Source organism: Littorina saxatilis, linkage group LG14, assembly GCF_037325665.1.
Source record: "Littorina saxatilis isolate snail1 linkage group LG14, US_GU_Lsax_2.0, whole genome shotgun sequence".
Lineage (NCBI taxonomy): Eukaryota > Metazoa > Mollusca > Gastropoda > Littorinimorpha > Littorinidae > Littorina > Littorina saxatilis.
The window spans coordinates 24,710,829-24,725,687 of NC_090258.1; the positions used below are offsets into that span (position 1 = coordinate 24,710,829).

The window sequence follows — 14,859 nt, forward strand, 5'->3', positions numbered from 1 at the left end:
TTGTGAACAACAAACAATTAACAAGTGGCTCTATCCCATCTCCCCCCTTTCCCCGTCGCGATATAACCTTCGTGGTTGAAAACGACGTTAAACACCAAATAAAGAAAGAATTTCTTGTAAGCGGGTTCCATTGTAAAAACAAACACCCCTATACCGGGGATGTAATAACTTGTTGGGCTGCAGGAGCAAGCTACATGAAAAGATGATAATACAATGTGATGGAGAATTCATTTCATAAATTTAAGATGTTTTAGCGAATTTGACAGGAAGACATTACTTCATGCATAGTGTGCTAGCGTGCGTGCGTGTTCACGCATGGGCGCTGTGTGTGTGTGTGTGTGTGTGTGTGTGTGTGTGTGTGTGTGTGTGTGCACATTCACACCATCCTGACGAAAAATGTTTTTGCCTTAAACCTTTATTGCGTTTCGTCAGTGGCAGTACAGTACAAATCACAAAATTGTGGATGCGAACAGTTTAAGACTTGTAAACATTAATTAATGAAAGCTAAAAATCATACTATAATCAAGACTTCAGACTCATGTTATTACAAAGACTGTTTGCTTAAACCTGAATTAAACGTTCCAAAATGTTAACCTTTCTTGATCTTTTTTCTTGGTTTCGAATGTTAGCACTCTATCTCTTTGTGTAGTTTCCCCCATCACTACAAAGATTTACACTTATAAGCAACCTTTTTTTTTTTTGCAGGGAAAGGGTTTCATTGCGTGAACAAGTTTGGAATTCGATCAATTTCTCAAAAAGCTGGACAAGAAGACATTACTTCATGCATAGTGCCTCTGAGTCACTCCGACGTAGCTGCACAAGCAAGGGAAATCACCCGGTCTTGGATAGTGTCCCTTTTTTGTTCCATTGACTAGTGTTAATATTGGTGATCTTAAAGGCATATGTACTCGATGACTATACACGCTAATTGCTTTACCAACAGCTGGAGACATGCTAAATTAAGTTCCCTGCAAAATATTGTGGTCTAGGACCCCTTCAATGTTGAGATATGTTAATTTTCATTTTGATCTGGATCGTCCTATTTATAGATTTGGCAACACGTGTAACGTTGATGCAAGGGAGCTAACACCGCGGCTTTGTTGACATCCTCACTTTTTCAGAGGCTAGAAGTCGAACGAATTCCTTTGTCTAAACCTCTAATTTTCTGTGCTGCTTTAAAAAACTAAAAAACATTCAGAGTAATCTACTCCTCTCAGTCTCAGTAAACATATGTTTAATTAAGTGGTTTTTGCATTGGGATAATTTTGAAAACATCCAGATAAATAGTTTTCTATCAAACCACTGATGCCAAATAAACAGTTCAAGAACTCACAATTGTGTTCAGATTCTACACAGTCCAAATAATCCAGGCGATACACATATGAAAGGAAACATATTAACAAACACATATCAATTTACACAGAAAGTAATTTAAGAAAGAGAGAGAGAGAGAGAGAGAGAGAGAGAGAGAGAGAGAGAGAGAGAGAGAGAGAGAGAGAACAATGAAAGGAAGATGGAAACTGAAAGATACTAGTCTAATATTTGTATTTCCCCGACCCCATCTCCCTTCTTCTCGAAGCTAAGTTGTCCTGTTTAACGATGGATTGCCGCTATTGTTTTTTCTTCTCTTCTAATGTTTTACTATATAGTCCAGTACTTTAACGAGATACTGTTTATTTTAGGAATAATATGATAGCATGCGTTAGTGTGCGCGAGTGTGTGAGTGCGTGCGTGCGTGCGTGCGTGTGTTTGTGTGTGTGTGTGTGTGTGTGTGTGTGTGTGTGTGTGTGTGTGTGTGTGTGTGTGTACAATCTTTTGCTTACGTTTACAATTATTCTCTGTACATGTTAAAAGGACATATTTGAAGATTAGGCTAAGCCTAAAAACTTTATCCTTTCGTAATTGAGTACTGAGTTCTCTTTTCACATCATCCATTTATTGTTTTATTCCTCCACCCATATTATTGACTGACTCATTTTCCAGTTTTAATGTTGTAAGCCATCAAAGTGTCTGAATGTTTTAATCACGCTTTTACGTGACTTGATTTCCAATTGGTTTCAACAAAATTGTATTCAAAATTCATCACATGGAACAATTGAAATTATACAATTAGGACACGCACTCAAGTAATTTGATTTCCATTTAATGTCAAGACCATCATACATTCTGTATTCTTAAATTGTTTCAAGGCATCCACTAACTGGACGTGTTACCGACGGTGGTGTAGGTAGCAGAGAATCCACGCAGACCAAAGTTGTAGCCTGGGAAGAACAAGAGTGTCATTGCGCTGCTGTTAGAAGATACTGGGCTAGGCGGACGATCACCACAGAAACTGTATAAAAAAAAGATACATAATGTGTAAAGGCAATACGTTGAAGAGTTACTGAATTGTACCGTGCTTTGTCTCATCACCCGGTAAAACAACTTCAAGAACCGCCTTTTTATGGCTTCTGCGAAGAACGACACCTACATCGTTCAGCATGCCATATCGTCATTGTTAGACAAGATAGAAAAACGAAATTGACTGATTTAGATACAAAGTAAATTGTTGTTATTGGTGTGTTGTTTTATATCTAATATGACATGCAACACTTTTTTGCCGTTTAATTAAGCTGTTCTGGTTTGTTTATGTGTCTTTTTCTAACGAGGGAACATTCCTTGTGCGAATTTGATTTTGGGGGGTGTCTGTGTTGTAGGTTCCACTGTCGAGACACTACCTCAAGTAAAATAAATCTGTTTGTTGATAACTGGTTTTACAATAAACGGTCTCATCACAAAGATCTGCACGTGCACGCATCTGCCTAGATTTTTATGACGCGTAGTAAAGAACATGGACATGGAAAGCAAGGGATTGATACTTTTCTCTCTCGTATACATGCACATAATCATGAAAATGTAGCCATCGGGGTACACCAAACCATCCTTCACTTTCAAAGCACTCACATGTCGATGAGACTGTCGTTTGCAGCTGAAACGTTGTTCGCGGAGACCTCGCCATCAAAAACAGACAGTACGGCCAACCCAGACCATAAAGAAAAGGAAGTGATACAGTCCACTCCTTGCATTTCATCCGTCCATCTGCTCCTTAAAGACATGTGGTCAAAGGTCAGGTTGACTGTCTGACCCGGCTCCACCCGTATGACATAGGTACAGTTTAGCAAACTAGGGTAGGTACCCGGGTAGTTGGGGCTTGTGATTGTTCCTGCCTCTCCAGTGAACAGCAACTTTCCACAATCTGCAAGAAGATGACACTTTTTTTTTAAAGACGTTCAGCAAATATGAAGCACGTGGCTTTCGAACCTCCTGGACATCATTAGCAATTGGTCGCACGAAGGAAAGGAGATACACGCGCAAAACACTGGAGACCTTCTAAAAATAGTAACGTGCAGTGACCTTCTAAAAATAGTAACGTAGTAACGGGAATATGGATTGACGCCACACGGAGGAAGGGAGATAATCGCGGCTGAAAACACTGGAGAAGATAAGGAAGAGTTACTGGTAGTGGATCCCGACAAAAAACAAAACAAAAACAAAAAAATCGGTTCAGCGCGCACAGCGCTGCGCGCTGAGAGCACGTGTTGAAATATCTCATCGATGAGGTTGTGTCCGGGGTGTAGCTGAATACGGTGTCCAAATTTGAAAAAGATCCACCGAGAACTTTGGCCGTGCATCGCGAACAGACAGACAGACAGACAGACAGACACTAGTCGTATATATGTATAGATAATGAAGACTTCAACAGCACTATAATGGACACTTGTCTGTGCATGTATGATTGCTGATACACGTAATGCATATACCTCTATTGGGTTACAGCAACGGTAACATCACTTTGTACACAAATGGCCTGGCCTACAATGACTAAAAACACTTAAAAAACATTCTATGCATGGCTAAGTTGGCTGGATAGCTTTGTTCATGCGAATGACGAAAACATCCGTTAAATGAAAGTGTACTGCGGTGAGGCCGAGAGTGATGCAAAGTGTAAGGGCAGCACAATTTACACCCTGTCGTTAATTGACCCGGGGGTCCAATACCTGCTTCAAAGAACTCGTAGCTTGCTTGATACCCTGACCTTGAATTGTACAGGTCAGTGACGAAGCGAATTTCAACGGGCGGGTAGAGAGTCAGTGTGCTTGGTATGTTGTCGCCACAATAGCGCTTGGTTTCTTCCATACCAAGTGGCAAGTCTGAAGATGATCTGTAGTCTACCTAGATATGACAAGGGAATGTAATTTCAACGTAATGATTAACAAAGCACAAGGACACACGCACAGGCACACACATTTACACACGCACTCCCAACGCACGCACACACGCACGAACACACACACACACGCGGCACACACATTCTCTCTCTCTCTCTCTCTCTCTCTCTCTCTCTCTCTCTCTCTCTCTCTCTCTCTCTCTCTCTCTCTCTCTCTCTCTCACACACATTCTCACATTGCGTTTTGTCAAAGTGGTCATTTTTTAAATGTGAAGGCCAAGTAGACTTAATAAACTTATCTTGTATTATTTAAGGATATACAAGCACTAAATGTGTAGGACCCAGCCTTACGAAAATACGACAAAAGCATAAAGCCTAGCCCTATAAGTGCAAGTCCAGCTCTCTTTATTTCAGCCACTGATGTCTAGTTATATAGAATATGTTAGGCTTAATAGTTGCAATAGAATAGCCAAGTTTCAAAACTCTAGTTAAAAAAATCAGAAGAAAAAAACATTAAGGCTGGAGACAGGTTTCACAGTCTTCAGAGTCGGGTATGTCCCTGACTTTGATATTAAATAAAATGTTTCGTTTTGTTTAGTCGTGAATTTTCACTGGTCTGTGTCGAATGTCTTCGGAATTTACATATGAAAAATAAACTTTGATCGAATTTAAGTCAAGTTTGTATTCCCCACCAGCGAAAAAGGTAGGTCGGTCGTGAGAAATGAGACAGACACGATTTCCCTTTTTAGCCACATTGCAATAGACAAAGGCACCAGTACAAAAACACACAAAGAAATCCAGTGAAAAGTACATTAGAAACCAAAGAACAGAGATAGATGAACACACTTAGTTAAAAAAAACAATGAATGTGTTTATGTTTAGTCGATACAATCGCATGTGAAGTAAACGGTCTTTTTTCTAAATGTGTCTGTCTCAAAAACGTTAATTACAAATCTGTTCAGTTGGAATGGCTGTTAAAAGGTTTGGACGTAACATGCTTTTAATAAGTAGCAATTTCCATCAAATCACGACATGAAAGGGTTTTGAAAGGCTAACTACGGCTTATTCTACTTGCGCTTGGTCATTTTGTCTCTCGGGCAAGGTGTCTGTCTCATTTTTTCTCACGACCGCCCTGCAGACAAATCGTCTGCTATAACCGCCATACACAGCAAATTGTCATGATGCAACCAATTTTACACTTCCTATCCGTTGTCAGGCAGATAATCAACTGGCTGACTAAAGAATTTTTCGGCATGTGTTTATTTCAGAGCACGTTATTTACTGTCTAGTAACTCGGGCAAGGTGTCTGTCTCATTTTTTCTCACGACCGCCCTGCAGACAAATCGTCTGCTATAACCGCCATACACAGCAAATTGTCATGATGCAACCAATTTTACACTTCCTATCCGTTGTCAGGCAGATAATCAACTGGCTGACTAAAGAATTTTTCGGCATGTGTTTATTTCAGAGCACGTTATTTACTGTCTAGTAACTCGGGCAAGGTGTCTGTCTCATTTTTTCTCACGACCGTCCTGAAGACAAATCGTCTGCTATGACCGCCATACACAGCAAATTGCCATGATGCGACCAATTTTATACTTCCTATCCGTTGTCAGGCAGATGATCAACTGGCTGACTAAAGAATTTTTCAGCATGTGTTTATTTCAGAGCACGTTATTTACTGTCTGTCTCTGAAAACCTTGAATTCTCACGACCGCCCGGCACTATTGACGGTCATTTCTTACCAAATGTTAAGCAGATTCATTTGTAAAATAACAACATTCAGTGACTGTGTCTGATCAACGCCAGTGGTTTTTTTCAATCCTTGAATGCACTGCATTGTGAATGTTGTGGTCAAGTGAGAGTTTTATAGACATCGCCGTACGTTTTTCAACACTTTGATGACGTCAGACAGCAGATTGAAAACGTTCCAACTTGGAAAGAGAGCCAGTCACGATCATATAATCGTAGGGAATCAATAGTTGCTTTGTTTATTAACTTTCAAGTGCTTTTAAAAGTTTGATTTTTGTCATTGTTATTGTTGCATATGTGCGTGCGTACGTGCGCGCGCGCCTGTCAGTGTGGAAGAGTGTAGGGTAAGTGTATCCAATTCCGACCGACTTCGGGGATACCTAAATCCGACCGATTTTCCAAGTCACTAATGATGAGGTTCACACGTCATCCCAACAGAAAGAATGCCATTCATACAAGGGCCATTCATGAACGGTTGATGACGCGACGTCACGAACCAATCGTTTCGTCACGAGAGTTAATTGCGTCATCTGCACCGCGGCGCGAAATGTGCCTTCGCCATACGTTTCTTGCAAAGGGTGAGATAATTTGATGAACAGAGTTGTGTTTCTTTTACATGGATGTTAATAAGTGTTTTTGGAAGAATAATGTTATGGTTCTGACTAAATCTCATTGTACTTTTTAATCGAAAAGGGGAAAATCTTATCAGTCGTGATTAGATACCCAGTTTTTGAGAGAGTATTTAAATCCGACAACAACGCAGATAATACAAAACACTGCACAAAATCCCAGTAAAACCATTCATTGTTTACGTTTATGACTTGAAAAAAGCATATGAACAAGGAAACATATCAGATGATGTATTATCTAGCTGTGTGTGTGTGTGTGTGTGCGTGCGGCCGAGCGTTGCGCGCACGTGTTCGTTTGTGTGTGTGTGTGTGTGTGTGTGTGTGTGCGTGCGTGCGTGCGTGTGTGTGTGTGTGTGTAAGCGTGCGCGCGAGCGTTGTGCGCACATGTTCGTTTGTGTTAGCTTATGTGTGTGTGTGTGTGTGTGTGTGTGTGTGTGTGTGTGAGTGTTGATGCGTGAGTGTTGATGCGTGCGTACTTGCATGTGTGCGTGCGAGAGGGGTTGGGTTTTCTTATGTGTGCAGAGTAGTTGTAGAAAATGCAAGACATTAAGGTTCAGTCTGTAGTGGATATACTGGGACAGCGTCCATGTACTATGCCACAGTTCAGTCTGTAGTGGATATACTGGGACTGCGTCCAGGTACTATGCCACAGTTCAGTCAGTAGTGGATATACTAGGACTGCGTTAAGGTACTCTGCCAGTCTTTGATGACGTCATTTCCGTTTTTGTGATAGTTGAGGCGGACCTGTTAAGTAATCTTTGATTAAGTCGGGACTTTGATAGTGCATTTGAGCCAGGTAGCTTGAAAATAAGTGAATTAGTTCGCTCATTAAAATTGTCATCAAAAACGAATATTTCATTACAGATTCAAACACTACTGCATTGTACTTCTTATCTTCTCCTGATTTAAAATATATATATACATATATGTTATGTTTACTTTAAAAACGCGTTCAGAATTAAAGAAAACAGGTTGAGTATGCTTCGCGGAGATGAGTGTGATCCGTGACGGTTTTCGGGTATGGTTAGCCGAGACTATCTGAATCAGTTTAGTCTCGCCGATCGGACTGTTTTTTTTTTTTTAGTTTATCCTTCAATTTGATGCCTATAGATTGACTACATGCTTTTATATTTCTTTACGCGACTTGTTTTACATTTCGTCAAGTTATGAAATGTATTATAAAATTTGGTACATAACATTCTAAAAATTGCAAATAACAATAACACTTTTGATTACAGATTCAAATGTTATTGCATTGTATCCTTTGGATTTCCTGGATCCCAATGTATAAACAGATATGTCATGCTTAGTGTGAAAATCTGCTCAAATGAGAAAAATCGCCCGTTTTGTTCATATGCTTCGCGGAGGCAACCCGTCTCGGTCTTCTGGTTTCGGCTAGCCAAATCTCACTAGCATTGTTAATGACTCGTCCCTGATTCCAATGTTGATCTTTTAGTTTCAAACCAACTTAATGTTTTATTATCGCTTCACATGACTTGTTCTGTATATTTTTTTTCGCTGTCATGATGTCACCATTTAGAGGGTAGGGTTACATTTTCAGGTATTTATTCCCCAAGAATATGCAAAAAAAATTCCAAACTCGTTTTTTTCTATTGGTCAATGATTCTACTTTTTTTTTAAAGTGAGAAATGGAGTGCAATTAACATTGTTACTTTTGAAGGTATGCTCATGACGTGCATCACAGCGAAATAGCAGTTCAGAAGAACGGAATTCCCATAATTAGTCCTTATTTGCTGCTTTTTTTCACTGAGCTCGGAAATAATATTTTGCTTGCATTGTTATTGCTTAATTTATTAAAGCCTCTGGACAATATTCTTTGAATAAATCGTTACCCAATTCTGTTTACGTCTATCCCTTTGTTTGATAGAGTACTGTAACAAGCTATCACATTATGTCGACAAGAATGCGTCTCCATACAAGTTTTTGTCTTGATTCCATCCAGGAGGATGTAAGGCTTTAATAAAAACACTATTTCAAAGATCTCTGTCAAGATTGATTTTGTTGAAAAAAAAGGAAGTCTGTGATTGAAGATTGTGAAACCTGCCTGGAGCACACTTTGGAAAGTACGTTGGAGTAGCCTCCCTTCTACGTTGGAGTAGCCTCCCTTCCCGGATTTAGAACGCGTTTCGTGTCGTAACAGATTATCCACTTACTAGCCATATCCGTATGCAAAATAATGAAATAAACATTAGGAAATGGCAGACGTTTACAAATATCGACATTCTCTATCAGTGCAATAAAAAACAATCGTTAGAACTTGCATTTACGACATGTCGTGCGTGAGAACGTGTCAGTAAACAATCACTTGGTTTAAACAATGTTTTATTAAATCAAACATGGTACAACAATACAACGATAAACAATAGGGACACGAACTCAAGCGAACGCTTATATTACGCGCCCTACGTAGTTACAAATTAACAAAAATATGATGTCGGACAAACATTACTTATAAACTAATGGAACTATCTAAGTAAACAGCATAGTTGAAGCAAACCAAAAAGAACAAGAGAAAGCTAGCAGGAGGAAGAGGGGGAGGGTGGAGGTGGGACGAAAGAATGGTAGGTACATATGAAAGATGAAGGTGGTTAGCGCATACAAAAAGAATATACATAGTACATTGTAAACTGTAATCCAGTGGCAAATAAGCAGTAGTTCGCTGAATATATAATTGAAAAATGTATATAGAATACATGGCATGGATATGCGTACTGAGTCAAATTACCAAAAACGACCAGATTTACAGATAAACGATTGGACACTTTCAAAAATAAGCTTGTTGGTGCGAAGAGAAAGGTTTTCGCTACCATTTAACAATATTTCAACATGTCTGTAATGTACAGGTAGTGCATTTATTGTAGATAGGCGAGCGTCTACGTACAGAGGGCAATGTATCAAGTAATGGTCAGCTGTTTCGTGCAGGTAGCCGCAAGCGCACTGCGGATTATCCTGTAAGTGGCGTTTGCACAGGTCAGAGTTCAAGTTACTCATGTTTAGGCGCATTCTGCAGTGATGAATCTCTTCCAATCGTTTACCACAGTAGTAATAGGCAGGTAAAACAAGCACTTCTTGCCTGGCTGAAGAACCCTACGAGTCAATCTAAAACAGACGACAAGTAATGGAAAGCAGTCTGCGGATAAACATAACAAACTACTGATGAAAAAGTGTGTTCATCCCTGCTCTGGATAAAAGACATCGGACTGATGACAACGTGGCAGCGTTCACGCGAAAAGATTTTTTTTCAGATTATCGCTTCTACATTTTATTGCACGTACTTGGGGCAGATCTGAATTTCTGAAAGATGACAAATCGGTCTTGTGAGTTGAGAACCACATGTTCTTTGCCGACAGAAATCATATGGAACAAGATGTAGATTGTGTTGAAGAGATGTTTGCAGATTATCGCATAGACTACATTTTATTGCTCAGATCAATGCACGTAGTTGGGGTAGATCTGAATTTCGCAATGGAAGACGACAAATCCGTCTTGTGAGTTAAGAACCACACGTTCTTTGGCGGCAGAAATCACTATGGGACAAGATGAGGATTGTGTTGAGGGGCTAATACTGACTGACTTTAGATGAAGAGTTCCTAGACTGCCTGGTTTTTGTAGAGAGGCATCATGATGATATCCTGGGTTGTTTTTTTACGTTCTTGGTGACAACGCGCCAGAATCGCACGAAGATCGAACTCTCGAAGAAAACAAGTTTATCGCTGAACATCGGAAATGTGAAATGCTCTTCCTGTCTGACCAGTCTCCCCGTTAAATCCACAGGCTACATTATTTATCAGGTAACTTACCAAACCGGAGTGTGTGTGTGTGTGTGTGTGTGTGTGTGTGTGTGTGTGTGTGTGTGTGTGTGTGTACACCGGATTACCACCATCAACGCACCCTTTTGGACTTTTCTACTATGCCTGCTGTGACATTCACGAGGATTATTGTGATTCTTGGACAATCGTGTGCCTATGCTGGACTTGCAGGAAGACAAACGGTGCCGGAACGGTATACGTGCTGCCAAGTGTGCACGTCCAGAGCGCAGTGTGAACCGAGAGTGAGTGTGTCATTGTGTGGAAGTTTTGCTTGATTGATTTATTCATGATTTAATTTGCTTTTTGGTTCAATAGTAAAATCTGTGTACGTTATACTTTGTATTTTGTGGTGTGATTCGCCCAGTGCGAGACCCCCATCCCCGAACGCCTCTGTGGGTGGAATTGTATACTTGTGTAACGTGAGTGTGTAGATGAGAATGTGAAAGTTGCTTTGGACCCAGATACACACAGCAGACACCAACGCAACAGCTAAGTTTCAGCCTGACAAAGAAATTCGAGTGACACAGCTAATGGCTGTACTTGTTATTTCTCTATTAAAACAAATGTTTCAAGATCTTTAGGCCAAAACAAATAAATTGTCTGTTTCTATTAACATGGCTAAAAAAAATAGGGTAGGTAGGTAGGTGTTTTTGTTGTTGTTGTTGCCAGGATAGAATTCTTGAAAATAACTAAATGACACAAAGAGACAAGACTCGCTATAGATAGATTTATAAAAATAAAAAAATGTGACAAAGGATATAAAATGATTGTTTTACCTGGTCTGGAATCTTCAGTAGTAATTGCATAAAAAAAAAGTCTGATAATTATATCAATTATCATGTTAACTTTTTCTTAAAATGGGTGCGTTAAATCCTAGTCTGTTTGTTTTTAATGGACTAAGCAATCCTTGGACTGACAGAAAAGATGTATTTTAAAAATGTCCAGTTGCTTTTACTTATTTTTCTAATTGGAAGAGAATACAAATTATGCACTCTTTTCTGTTCAAATGGGTAGAGGGCGGGGGTAGTAAAAGGATCACAGTTCAAGATTTTGCGCGACAAGAGGAGTGTTTCTTTTATAAAGAGCAAAAACTCAACTTGGTATCTAACACTATTTCTGAACACTGTAACCACTTTAGCACTTTTTTCTTTTTTTTTTCTGTCTTCCAAACTTCTAATTCAGCTTCAAAAATGATAAAAAAAAAAAATCTACCGTTAAATCACTATTTTGGATATTCTATTTTGCTTCCCTATTTATCTTCTTAAGTTTTTGATCATCTGATTACCTTGCTTTTCTATTTTGAAGATAATATGCACTCTTTTCTGAAAAATGGGTAGGGGGTGGGGGTAGTAAAAGCATCACAGTATAAAATTTTGTGCGACAAGAGGTGTGTTTCTTTTAACTTTGATGAAGAGGGATAACTCAACTTGGTATCTAACACTAGTTCTGAACACTGTAACCACTTTAGCACTTTTAATTTATTTGTTCTGTCTTCCAAGCTTTAAATTCAGCTTATAAAATGAGTAAAACAGTGTGTGTTTTCTGAATTCACCAGTTAAATCACTCTGTTGGATGTTGTTTTTTGCTTCCCTCTTTCTGTTCTGAAGTTTTTGATCATCTGACTACCTTGCTTTTCTATTTGGAAGATAATATGCACTCTTTTCTGAAAAATGGGTAGGGGGTGGGGGTAGTAAAAGCATCACAGTTCAAGATTTTGCGCGACAAGAGGTGTGTTTCTTTCAAATGTGATGAAGAGGAATAACTCAACTTGGTATCTAACACTATTTCTGAACACTGTAACTACTGAAGCACTTTTAATTTTTTTTTCTGTCTTCCAAGCTTTAAATTCAGCATATAAAATGAGTAAAAAAGTGGGTTTTTTCTGAATTCACCAGTTAAATCACTCTGTTGGATGTTATTTTTTGCTTCCCTATTTCTGTTCTGAAGTTTTTGATCATCTGACTACCTTGCTTTTCTATTTGGAAGATAATATGCACTCTTTTCTGAAAAATGGTAAGGGGGTGGGGGTAGTAAAAGCAACACAGTTCAAAATTTTGCGCGTTAAGAGGTGGGTTTTTTTTTAAATTGGTAAAGAGGGATAACTCAACTTGGTATCTAACACTATTTCTGAACACTGTAATCACTTTAACACTTTTAATTTATGTTTGTCTGTGTTCCAAGTTTCAAATTAAGCTTCAAAAATGGGTTAAAAAATGGTTTTTTAATAATTCACAAGTTAAATCATTATGTTGGATGTTCTATTTTGCTTCCCTCTTTCTCTTCTTTAAGTTTTTGATCATCTGACTACCCTGCTTTTCTATTTGAAAGATAATATGCACTCTTTTCTGAAAAATGGGTAGGGGGTGGGGGTAGTAAAAGCATCACAGTTCAAGATTTTGCGCGACAAGAGGTGTGTTTCTTTTAACTGTGATGAAGAAGGATAACTCAACTTGGTACCAAACACTATTTCTGAACACTGTAACCACTTTAGCACTTTCATTTTTTTTCTCTCTGTCTTCCAAGCTTTAAAATTCAGCTAATAAAATGAGTAAAAAAGTGTGTTTTTTTCAGAATTCACCAGTTAAATCACTATGTTGGATGTTCTATTTTGCTTCCCTATTTCTGTTCTTCAGTTTTTGATCATCTGACTACCCTGCTTTTCTATTTGGTAGATAATATGCACTCTTTTCTGAAAAAATGGGTAGGGGGTGGGGGAAGTAAAAGTATCACAGTTCAAGATTTTGGCCGACAAGAGGTGTATTTCTTTTAACAGTGGTAAAGAGGGATAACTCAACTTGGTATCTAACACTATTTCTGAACACTGTAATCACTTTAACACTTTTAATTTATGTTTGTTTGTGTTCCAAGTTTTAAATTAAGCTTCAAAAATGGGTAAAAAAAAATAGTTTTCTCATAATTCACAAGTTAAATCATTATGTTGGATGTTCTATTTTGCTTCCCTCTTTCTCTTCTTAAGTTTTTGATCATCTGACTACCCTGCTTTTCTTTTTGGAAGATAATATGCACTCTTTTCTGACAAATGGGAAGGGGGTGGGGGTAGTAAAAGCATCACAGTTCAAAATTTTGCGCGTTAAGAGGTGTATTTTTTTTTAAATTGGTAAAGAGGGATAACTCAACTTGGTATCTAACACTATTTCTGAACACTGTAATCACTTTAACACTTTTAATCAATGTGTGTTGGTGTTCCATGCTTCAAATTGAGCTTGAAAATGGATACAAAAGGATTTTTTTCCGAATTCACAAGTAAAATCACTACGTTTAATGTTCTATTTTGCTTCCCTATTTCTCTTCTTCAGTTTGTGATCATCTGATTGTTATTTTGTTTACATTTTCACAATACAATATTGCAACTTATTCAGTAGTGTTTGCGTGAAAAAATCTGATACCTATGCTTAAACTTCAGTCGTTATCTTAAAATTTTGCGCGTTAAGCCCTTTATATTTTGTATTTTCCTGATAAAGCAAACATTGAACTAACAGAAAAAGTAACTTTTAAAACTACCTAATCACTTTGAAATTGGGCCTCCAAAGTGTTCTCCAGCCTTAACACGGTTTGAGCCGAACTCGATCAAAACATCCACGATGTCCGGGTATGATCAAATCCTTACATCGTTTGAAGTTTTAAATTAAAACATTTTAAACATCAATCCACAGTTTTAATTTGTCCACGGACAGCCGGCCAGTTGTTTTTTTTAGTATCAACTTTAGTAGATTAACTGTCTTGATATGCACACGCTACAATGAGTTTTAGACTTGTCCACATTGCTTTCTCTTCTAATAATCAACACAGGTACTAGCTAGCTCTGACATAATTCAAACAGATGCCTGCCAATTAACCAACCTCGAGATAATCGTTGGTACACGAGCCATTGGAGCTGGGACCTTCCAGCTTAAAGTTGTGGAAGGTGATGACCATAGAGTACCCGACTACAGATCCGACATTGTACACACAGGACAAGTTGCCCGGGTAGTTATCCGGGTAGTTTGGTGACTGCAGGGTACCTTCACGGGAGGAGTCCAATGTTCTCTCACACACTGTAAGATGTACACAAATTAGTTGGTGTGACAACATGATACTGTTCTGTAGCCAGAGAGAAAGGAGACGAACAGGGAGAGAGAGAGATTTGGTTGCAACTGTTTGACAGCTTGAGAAAGTGAGTGTTTGTGTGTGGGGCGGGGGTGGATTTAGTGTGTGTGTTTGCGTGTGTGTGTGTGTGTGTGATTATGCGGGAACATGTGTTGTCAAAGCGTACGAGTTTGCATACACACACACACACACACACACACACACACACACACACACACACACACACACACACACACACACACACACACACACACAAAGAGAAATACATAATATACACAGACAGAGGTAGGGAGAGAGAAAGAAGGAGGGAAAAGAGATTGCGACAGACAGACAG

The 14,859-nt window shown here is 38.8% G+C and overlaps 1 protein-coding gene across 5 annotated transcripts in view; it reads right to left on the reverse strand.

Annotated features, from left to right (window-relative positions):
* Window positions 1-1,131: 1,131 nt before the first annotated feature.
* Window positions 1,132-14,859, reverse strand: part of LOC138947414 (CUB domain-containing protein 2-like) — a 37,390-nt gene continuing 23,662 nt past the window's right edge. For all 5 annotated transcript variants that reach the window (XM_070318880.1, XM_070318878.1, XM_070318881.1 and 2 more), the window contains 4 exons: window positions 14,280-14,473; window positions 4,038-4,212; window positions 2,944-3,235; window positions 1,132-2,332 (listed from right to left, as the gene is read on the reverse strand). In XM_070318880.1, the coding sequence (XP_070174981.1) occupies window positions 2,197-2,332; window positions 2,944-3,235; window positions 4,038-4,212; window positions 14,280-14,473 (797 nt within the window). In that variant the 3' untranslated portion in view covers window positions 1,132-2,196. The remainder of the gene's footprint in view (window positions 2,333-2,943; window positions 3,236-4,037; window positions 4,213-14,279; window positions 14,474-14,859) is intronic.